Source organism: Aethalodelphis obliquidens, unplaced genomic scaffold, assembly GCF_003676395.1.
Source record: "Aethalodelphis obliquidens isolate GAN/ISIS:26980383/991018 unplaced genomic scaffold, ASM367639v1 scaffold9, whole genome shotgun sequence".
In the NCBI taxonomy this organism is placed as follows: Eukaryota; Metazoa; Chordata; class Mammalia; order Artiodactyla; family Delphinidae; genus Aethalodelphis; species Aethalodelphis obliquidens.
In genome coordinates, this window is record NW_020837953.1 from 48048269 (window position 1) to 48059357 (window position 11089).

General features: G+C 44.1%; 1 protein-coding gene across 7 annotated transcripts in view; it reads right to left on the reverse strand.

The window, feature by feature from the left end:
* Window positions 1-11089, reverse strand: part of CAMTA1 (calmodulin binding transcription activator 1) — an 894875-nt gene that overhangs the window by 883025 nt on the left and 761 nt on the right. The window contains exon 2 of one of the 7 annotated variants that reach the window (XM_027110318.1): window positions 6076-6110. The exons of the other annotated variants lie outside the window; for them this stretch is intronic. Within the exon in view, the coding sequence (XP_026966119.1) occupies window positions 6076-6110 (35 nt within the window). The remainder of the gene's footprint in view (window positions 1-6075; window positions 6111-11089) is intronic. 7 annotated transcript variants of the gene reach the window in all.

The following is an 11089-nucleotide window of genomic DNA, read 5'->3' on the forward strand; positions in this document are numbered from 1 at the left end:
AAAGCCATACAGGAAACCTAAGCCTTTGTGGCCAGAGGACTCATCTAGCACTGTTTGGTTCAGGGTAAGACAAAAATGATATTGCTGGCACTACAGCTAGGCTGCCCAACATTTTGAAATCTGATATCAAAACCCATAACTTTTCATAAATCCTACAGCAGTACACAGTAGAACACCGTTTTGAAAATGACTGCGTGTTTACGGAAACCCTCTACCATTAACTATTCCTTTCTTCAACAGTATTTACAATTAGATTCCTTCCTGGAGATTGTGTTTAAATAATTTTAAAATGATTCAGTTCTTAGAGAAAATAATAAATGTCATTTAAGTCAGCTTCAAATGCTTATGCATGTCTACTTGCTCTCATTTTTTTCCTCAGAGCATCTACTTAAAGGAGGAAGCTAAATAACAGACCACGAATCTCTGTTCCCCACCAGAAAACTTGGCTCAACCTAAAGGAACACCAAGCTCTCATTTCATTTAAGGCTGGGAGAAGACAATATCTCTGAGTTGTCAGGAGGTTTAAAAAGTCATCTCAGGAGTAACACTGGGTATCAATCAAAATGGTTGCAATTTGTATCATCTCTAACCATAAATTGTAACTGAGCCAAAATGATTTTTAAATATAACACATTTTACTTCTAGATGTTTCTTGGCAATTAAATAACTGGAAAGTCAACAAACCCCCAAGAAACCAGAGAAAATGAACTTTTTTTTATAGCTCACCATTCATCAACTACAGGAGGCCCGAAAGATGCCAGACGCCAGAGGCTCAGCCTCCAACACGGCCCTGCAGAGGCAAACTCCAAACAAGATTTCTTCAAGAACTGCTCTCACGCAGCACTAAATTACAAGCAGTGACCTCCCTGGAGGAGAAGCTAGAGTCAACAGCTACAGGAGTATGTGATCTAGGAAGATAAAACCCAACTCCGACACAAGAGCTGCCATGCCAGTTACATAATTATAATCACAACATACTGAAACTCTAAGTATCAAACAATAGTTATTTAAAATATTTCAAGAGGAAGAGAATCCCTCCCCCCTCAAAAAAAATCCAAATGTATTCCAAAAGTAATTTGCATAGAATATAATTTAATCTGCAGGCCTAACCTCTCTGAAATAAAGTAGAATCCTCTGATTTAGCCAAATTACAACAGAAATGCTGCTTTATAACAAAGGAGCTACAGCACAGCACCCTGAACTTCATGGGAGAACAAAAATGTAGTGTCAATATGTTCACAACACAGCTCAATCCACAAAATCATGAGATAATTAAACTGACTGTTTTTAGGATTCAATCTGTTTCGCCAGAAACCTTGTCCAAGCTACACTGATGCAAATCAGCATGAGCAACTCCAGCTCTGTTGAAACAACTCCAGTATCTTATCTTTTGTTTTACCTTTTATCGCTGATTTATGGGCTGATGGTAAACTGATTTGTCCATGTGCCAGAACTCAGCTTGGGAACACAGAACAAGAGAAGAGATTTGGAAGAACCAAACTCATGAATGAAAACGCTGACGTCATAGTTCAGCTCCCAGCAGAGCTCAGGGTAGTCTGTGAAGAAACAGTGCATCTTTGGGGATGTTAAGCCACTAGTCATTTAATAAAGGATATAAGATAGAAAAAGCCCTTGCTCAAAACAAGGGAGGGGAAAAAAGAGAGAAGAGAGAGAGAGAAAGAACCACATTAACAACCTTTTCCCTAGGCCAAATATGAAAAATACACATGGCATATGCCATGAACAATCATAACTTCTAAACCATGGAAATATTTCATATTATTGTTAAAAGTACTATTTTTTTTAAAGTATGGTTAGCTATGTCTCTAAATAAGAACAAAGTCTCATTCGCATCTTAAATCTTCCTCCCGCCGTGTGCCATCACATTCAAAAAAGAGCACACAACATAGTTTTAGTTCTTCACTAAAACCTATCTGGCATTGCCAAACCATGCCTAATTTTGTTTTGCGGTACGCGGGCCTCTCACTGTTGTGGCCTCTCCCGTTGCGGAGCACAGGCTCCGGACACGCAGGCTCCACGGCATGTGGGATCTTCCCGGACCGGGGCACGAACCCATGTCCCCTGCATCGTCAGGCGGACTCTCAACCACTGCGCCACCAGGGAAGCCCCACGCCTAATATTTAAACAATTCTGAATATACAGGGTGGGACTCAGTGACCTCAGGCAAGCTACTGGAATTTTTATGTAACAGGGGAAAAAATGCTTTTATCTAATGATGTAATATAAACTAATAAAAAAAGAGATTATAAAAATTTGATTTAGGGGCTTCCCTGGTGGCGCAGTGGTTGAGAGTCCGCCTGCCAGTGCAGGGGACACGGGTTCGTGCCCCGGTCCAGTAAGATCCCCCATGCCGCAGAGCGGCCGGGCCCATGAGCCATGGCCGCTGAGCCTGTGCGTCGGGAGCCTGTGCTCCGCAACGGGAGAGGACACAACAGTGAGAGGCCCGCGTATTGCAAAAAAAAAACTGATTTACTTAGAACTATTAAGAATAGCTAGTATGTGGACTGTTCACATTTTTCATCTCTTGACAGAACTTAAAATACAACTACTAAAAAAAAAAATACAACTAGTATTACAAACTTCTATGAAGTTTAGACACAATTTACTAAAATCCTATTATTCAGGACACTTAAGTAACTGATTCCTAGATTCCTAATGTTTCCCAGGAAACTTAAGATTATTACAGTCTTAGAAAATAAGTGACCCTCAGAGCCTCGATCACCCCTCCAGAGCACAAAACTACAGGGACATTTTCTCTTCTTTACCACTCACATGGCTTAAAATAGCCATTCACCCAAAACGGATTTTTTTTTTAATTTAAGCAGTAAACAATTTTGCCAATAAACATTTTAAAAAGATCTTATTAAGTTAAAATGCAAACATACCGGTTTTATCTGAAAATCTAAAATGTTAAAAGAGATCATCTCACATTTCCACCACAAGTATCTTTGATAGAACATCACTACCCCCTTGTGGATTCACAATAAAAAATCCTTATCTTCAAATTTCACTTTTTAAATGTTTCATTCTGCTGAACTTCCATTAAAGTTTACATTCTCTTAACTAAGGGTTACTTTATTTCAATTATTTTTTAAAAGAGAAAAAACACTTAACATTTTAAAATAACCAATCCCATCAACTTCTTTATCTTCTAAGCATCCCCATTTTGGGGAGTGTTCTTCATACAATAAGTATATTTGCCGATTTCAGCATGGTAACCATACCAACGTTCCATTTTTTTTCCTTAGAATTTCTGAATTTACAATCACAGTCATCATTTTGAGATTATTTTTTAAAAATAAATGGGTAAAAAATAAAATAAAATAAAATAAATGGGTAATTTCTTCACTATCGCATCTTTTCCTTCTCTTTGATAACCTCCCACTTTGTACCAATTTCTTTTTATTGCTTCCAAATGGTTTGATATCCATGTGCCCCAGAAAACCAGTGGGGCACATACCTCCTCAAGAATAACTTTTCAGGGGACTTCCCTGGTGGTGCAGTGGTTGAGAGTCCGCCTGCTGATGCAGGGGACACGGGTTCGTGCCCCGGTCCGGGAAGATCCCACGTGCCGCGGAGCAGCTGGGCCCGTGAGCCATGGCCGCTGAGCCTGCGCGTCTGGAGCCTGTGCTCCGGAACGGGAGAGGCCGCAACAGTGAGAGGCCCACATGCCGCAAAAATAAATAAATAAATAAAAATAACTTTTCAGCTAAGAATTAAAAACCAAATCTAAGTTTTAAAAAGACTAACTCTTGATTGTATTGCTGTACCCTCAGAAATGCTTTCTGGCAATCTAAATCAACCCTGATGAAGGAAGAAAAGATAGTACTTGTTTTTCAAAGTAGAAAAAAGCCTTTGTTTTCTTCCTCTCTTTCTTTTTTTTTAGTTGCAGGAGTACCTCTGGCTGTATCTGCATATCATTCTAATATAACACAGATACATACTGTTAAACGTATGCTGTAAAAAAGATTAAATAGACTTAGATATCTGGTTTATCACTTGTTACAGACACTAGATTTAGCTGAAAGTTATAAGTCATCTCCGCAATGATGTGCAGGCCACAGAGAGAAGGTCCGAGTCCTGGTGAGTCGGACTGCCGTTTCAGAGAGTTAGTGCCCCATTTTCTCATAGAGGTTGGGCACAAAAGTAGGGACACAGTAACTCACTATTACCATGAGAAGACAAATTCCAGTATTCATTCTAAAGGTCAGGTGGAAATAAAGGAGGAAAAATCCCCTTGGCAAGTGTTTTTAAGTGACTAAATACATGATCTTACCTTGTGGTAACTGCTAAGGAAAGATAGGAGAGACCGGCACGGTCTGTTAAATGACTGAACGCTCTGTGTCACCTGCCAACCCCACTGAAGGCTGTCTATGCAAAAAGGAGCGACTGACAACGTGTCCAAAGCTAGCAGCTGAGCCGCAGAGGAGGCGGGTCAGAGCCGGCCTTCATGGTCTCCTTTTTGGGGATTTTGTTATGAGTGCTGTTTTTAGATTTGGGCGGTGGGGGTGGGGGGGGTTGTATTTTGGGTGACATTAGGAAGTGAGATCACAGGTGAGATTAATGCCACTTAATCAGTGTCCAGGTGATGACGTGTTTAAAACTGTTCAGAACTCAGCCCCAAACATTTACTTGAAGGCACGTCACATCAGGCACCTGTAAGTACAAAGCCATACTGCAGAGAGCAGAGTGAGGGATCCAGCCCCAACCAGCACGTCTTCCTCCCCTGCCGATACCCTCTCCTAACAGGCTCAGAAAGGGATACGTTCATTACATGTCTTGAAGGGCCTTGCTAAATCTGAAAAAGAGAAATAAAATGGGACTGCACTTTTCCAAATGAGGGACTCATGTGGAAGAGAACATGCAATTCTACCAAGAATGAGCAAAACACTGGGGTGAATGTAGAAGAAGAACCATTTCAAAAATATCTCTGGTCATTCCAGCTTACGGTATGTCAATTAGCTGAAAGTAAATGAACGACCCTCTTTAAAAAAAGTGAAAAGGGAAGTAATGTGGCTGACACTTGGCCTCTCTTTGCAGTGGGGTACATATTTCTTTTTTAGTCCAGGGTAATGAACTAAAAAATGCTCAGGAAGCATTACCAATCTTTACACAAGGAGGCCCATGACCTTCTACAACCAATGGCGTTCAAAGCAAAAAGATGCAAGAGAACCTCAGAAATACACAGCCAGCATACTGATGGGGAGAAAAAAAAACACCCTTTACTGCGTCCCACCATATAAAAAATTCAAGGATGGCTGTCCTTGTCAATATATACAAAGAAACACTCTCCTTACAAATACATGACAAATATCACAGGATGGAAGACCATCTATATGTTTACAAGTCCCAATGACAGAATGGTAACACATCTTAATCGCAGGACTGATGGCCACGACATCCATGGATGGTACAAGATACAGGGATCTAATAGCGTCTGATCAACTATATCCTGAACCTGATTAGGTATTCAAAAAATAAATAAAAAGAAAAGAAAGACAGATTACACACTATAATCTGGAATAGGGGGTGAATGACCGTGCATCCTAACTCATGTTCTATGGACATAGAAGCGGAGCCAGAACACTTCCTGCCCTCACCCTCAAAGACACCAAAGACCAGAGATGGTACTAAAACAGGCAGCATGATATTAGAAGACCCCACACTACCTCGTGAATGAAGGCCCCAAATGAAGTATCAGTAGTATACTTGCTGCCTCTGCCCAAAGAAGTGTATCGTTATCAAGCCAAAGAAACAGAAAGAAGTTGGCTAAATGCAGCAAAAACAAAAATTTCCAAAATTCTACACGGGGAGGCCCAGGCGCCAAAAGGACACAGTGTTTCACCGAGGATGCTATCCAGTTACAAATACTACCATCACCCCTTACCTTGTGGCTTAAATCCCATTCCATCTCCCTACAAGGAGTAACACTGCCTCTTACTACAGGACAAAAAGAATGGTGGGCATCCCTCTTTACTGAATGACAGAAAGGCTATAAATACAGTAATCTACAATTTTTTATTATAATAACAATGAGAAGGGCAATAAACAAACCTTGTGGGAAGAAAGGGAGGTAGGATTTAAGTCACCTAGAACATCAAAAAGAAAAAAAAAGATCATGGTAAGTAATTCCAGAAGATACAGAACATTTTAGAAAATGATCTGTTATAATGGAAATACAACAGAAACACACATCACCTTGTCCCCACAGAAAATATTCAGTCACATATTCACACAGATAAAGTACAATGGCAAACCCCATACTACAACAATCTTAAACAAGAGCTCTTCTTAAGACTGAAACACTAGCAAAATTGGTTTCTACAGATATTGTAGAGGGGAAATCTGATTTAACATAGGAGGAAAAGAAAAAGTGCACTTCAGGCTAATTCTTTATCATTACTCTCATCATTAGGTACACCAAACCTACACCCCAAAATACTATAAGGCTATTTACCAAAATTAAGAAAAGACACAAATAACAGTACCAATAAAAAGTGTAAAGAATTAAAAGTCACATAATAAACAAAAGCAGTGATATGTATACCAGATACCTAGCCTAAGAATGCTCACGACAATTAGGCGTAAAATTTAGATATAACACTTCCTGGCAGCGAAAATGTACCAGCAGCACATACTGTCCTTACTATCTGATAATATGAAATTTACCAGTTAATCATGAGAAAATGTTCTATCACTTCCTTCTATAAAGGCTGTATTTGATTTCACGTTCTATACAATCCCCACTATGCTGCTGTTCAAATGTTATACAAGCGCCCCAATCAACATATATCTAACTGACCTAGAAGTTATACCTAGACATCTAGGAAGAAGACTGACTACTTTTTTCTACACACACACCCACACCCCCACACACCCCACACACAGTCTGAAGGAAGGCTGTTGAGTGCTTCTCCCAGTCTGCCCTCCACCCTCTCCACCACCCCGACTCCTGCAGGGACATGGAAAAGCTCAATGGGATAGTACACTATAACTAATTAGAGTTATCTCTTTGTAAGAGTACAATCCAAACAAGTTCAGAAAAGAATTCCTTACACGAATACATAAAAAGACAAGCACAAGATACGCAGCGATGTCATTTGCACTAAAAGGCTAACAAGACCCCTATGGTCTCAAGCAGTCACATAACCTGCCCCCCCACGCACACACAGATCCCTGCACGTAATACAAGCTCAGTGAATGAAGGTCTCCAGGATGAATGCACTCAGTGATGGGAACGTGGATGTAAAAACAACTTCTCTCCAAAAGGCCAAATGCAAAGGTCCCACAAAGGAGGCAATGCACACAACTAGGAGGGGAAAGGAAGAGAACATGAGAATCACCTTCTGTTGCTTTTTCCATAAGGAAATTAGAAAGAAGTACAACTGCACACAAAGATGTATTTCCCCAAAACTCAGGAAATGGGAAACGAAGAATGGCCCAGAGGAATGAGGAAGGGAAGAAATGTTAAGCTAGAAGATGGGCCAACTGAGAAGCAGCCAGAAAGAAATATAATCCCACCAGGCACAGGGGCCACACCCAGCATAAACAGAGAGCTAAAATAATGCCACCTGACTCTAAAGAATAGGTTATTTTAAGAGGAAAGCCTAAAAACTAAAGAAATGGAAAAATGTGGATAAGCAGGATATATAAAGATGTCTCAAAGAGGAGGCAAGAGCAACCCTACTGTTTGGAAAAGGAAAATCTGACCCAACCTGACCATGAGTACAGGTTGCCGCGAACACGTCAACATTCTGAATCCACTGAACAATGAGATGAAGAAACCCAACATTTCCCAGGCGCAGGATAAGTCAGGTCTTCAAAAAGGCCAGGGAAGAGATGTCCCGTGGGTCACCCAACCTTGTCCAGAAAGCTGGGGGTAAGGGGAGAGGGGGCTGCGGGCAGGGGAGAGTGATGCTCTAACAGAAAGATATAAAAAAGAAAAATCATTAAGAGAACAGAACCTGTCTACCTGACCGTGCACTGGAAAAGTAAGAGGAAAAAGCTGATCTCCAATAATCTACGGGGACAGGTGACACAGAAAGCACAACTGCATCAAACTCCAAGAAAGGAACATTAACTTTGCACACTAACCTCCAGTGTGTTCCTCTAACCTTTACCATTTTCGTTCTACTGCCCTCGGAATGGAGCACCCTGGTGGGCAGGGAAAATTCCAAAAGGCAGTCGGTGGTACAGGGAAGAGCAGGAGAGGATCCACCACTGGAAGAGAGAGGACTCTACTGGGAACACGCCAACATATACAGCAGATAGTCAACTCTTGTTTTCCCAGGGTCGTTAATACTACACCCCAAAAATACACAATTCCATCAACTGAATATAGATGCAGGCAGAATAGAAATAGCATAAAAACTTTAAAAAAAAAAAGGAAATTGAGGTCAAAAGCACAACTTTCAGACAATGGGTATGATACCCACCGGATAACTCAATACTGACGGAGGGGCAAAGCCGTGAAGTCAACGACTCATGCTGAGCAATCCTCCAGGTAACCTTGCCCCGGACTCAGTAACCCAGGTAGAGAGTCTCCTGGCTAGAAAAGCGCTTCAAGGTCCAAAAGCGCAGTCTTGACAAAGCTTGTCGGGGAGGACGGGGCTCCACACTCGACCTGTCCCAAAGTAAGACTGGGCTGCTGAGTGAGGCACCCAACAGCCATTCCAGCTATGGGAGGGAGGGGAGGGAGGGGCCCCAGAGCCAAGGGGAAATGGCCAAATACACAAACTGTGATGCTCAGAGAAAACCTGGAGAATCATCCCTCCCACCCTTCCACAAAGTGTCACAGGCCTTCCCAAAGGTAACTTTTCCTAATGTGCACAACCTCTCTCAATTATTTAAATGGTCAAAATAAAACAGTGACATATTTATGGCCATTCATTCCTAGTTCTGTCACAAACACATATTCTTCTCACCTGCCCCTATCCTGTGCCCAAAATACATGAAATCTCTCTCTCCTACACGGCAGTAAAGAAGTCAAGATGGGAACTTTTCACCCCGTGAAGAACCAAGCAGAGGAGACCACCCCTAAATTCAGAATGCCTAAGTTTTGGTGCACATGGGCAAGCCCTCTACACTTTGTGCATTCAGGGACTTGGTGGACATTCAGGATGTCATTCTGCTTATTCAGTACAGTACAAATGACAAAGGAAAGAGCGGTTAAGAATTGGCCATTTATCAATGAGTCTTCTGATTCCTCTAAGCCTGAAGAGTTACCAACAACAGTGATACATAGCTATGTCCTTACACGTCAAGGTCCCCATATACACCCAAGATGTACAGAGAGTCATCTAACCCTTCCAACTTCCTGTGTATAAGTAAAGGATATGATTTCACATATAAATACATGCCTATGTGCATATATACATATAAACAAATGCACAGTATCATTTTTTGCCAAAAAGGAACCAGAGCAGCAAAAAAACAGAAAGCATCTAAATTTCCCCTTCACCTGGAACCTATAAGATTGAAAGAAATGTTTGCATCCCACGAGAGACAACACCAGGGCCCAAGGAAGGTTCTAGTACAACAAGGAGCACACTAGCAACCTCTTCCCGAATGGCATGTGGGCGACATGGGTGTCTACACTCCCTTTTCTGGATGGAAAGGCATATGGCTTCTTCTTACCCAGCCAACATGAATACAATTTAAGAAAATTAGAAAAAGTCAAGGTAACAGGCTCACTAAATATGGCTGACTGGGAAACAGAAGCCATAAGGAGGATATGAGTTCTCTTAAAAAAGAAATGGGAAGTTTATTTCCAGGGAAGGTTCAAAGTCTCTTGAATGTAGGATGTATGAAGTCTGGTTCTCACTGCACAGAAGACAGTAATCCGAACACCAAAAGCCAAGGGCACATGAACCTCTTTCTGGGGGGGGAGGGTAGCGTCAACTGATGAATGCTGCCCCGACCTAAGAGCGAGAGTAAACTGGAAGCAAAAATAGACCCGTTTTCCTCAGACACAGGCCGTCACTGCCGGGACCCCGGCCCTATATCTGATGGGGCAACCACCCTCACCCAGACGAGAAACTCCAAGGAGAGAGACGTGTCAGGGGAGAGAGACAGATGGGGAAAAGAGCAGTGGAATGTCCAGTTCCTCCCAAAAGAGAGAGAGGGCAACTCAAAGGGTATTCAGGAAATGAGCTCACCCTAACCCAGGAAAGTGTGCGGAGAGCGTGCATAATCTGTAAGAAGTATGTGCTTTCCTATTTAGAAATGACTTCAGAGCTGCACAGGCCCCCACTATCCACTGGGTGAGGGAAGAAGAACATGGGGAGCCCGAGTCCCCTTGTCCTGACAAAAGGGTCAATAAATGGTGTGCAGAGGCCCCAAAAGATTCCACAGAGGATGAGAGGATGATACGGACCCCTCTGCCAAAGGAGGATCAGGGTCACAGAAGGTAAAGGGCAAGGGAATATGGAGATCATCACTTGCCACAGAAACGAAGACCCCACCCTCCTGGCTGCGAGGGGTGCAAGGGCAAGACTAGGATGGGAGCGACTGCTGGGGGCGGGGATGCTGCGCAGGCCCCCTCCCAGGAACGGAAGGGGGAGGGGTCACACGAGGCCCTTCGGCCCGGGGACGCTCAGCAGGAGGGGGTCCCCCTGGTGGGGAGAAGCGCGGGGACCCCGCCGGCTCTGGGAGGCGCCCACGGGGCTCCAGGGTGAGGCTGGACAGAGACTGCCCGGCCCCGCCGCCGAGAACCAGGGACGGCGAGGCTGAGCGCCGGCGGTGCCCCGACAGGGACCGGTCCGGGGCAGCGGGGCGCGGGGCCGGAGGGGGCCTGAGGAGGATAAACTTTCCGCCCCGCGGCCCCCACCGGGCCCGGCGCGGGGGGCGGGGGCCGCGCCGGGCCCGGGAGCGGCGGGGATGCCCGGTCCGGGTGGGGGAGGCGCCGGCCCTCCCTCCGCGGCTCCTCCTCCTCGCTGGGCCCGGCCCCCGCCCGCCGGCCCCCCGCCCCTCCGGCCCCAGCCCGCCCCCGGGTGGGGGTGTGCGGCGCCGCGCTCCGCCGCCCCGCGTGTCACCTCAGGACCCGGCCGCGCTCCGCCCCCCCACCCGC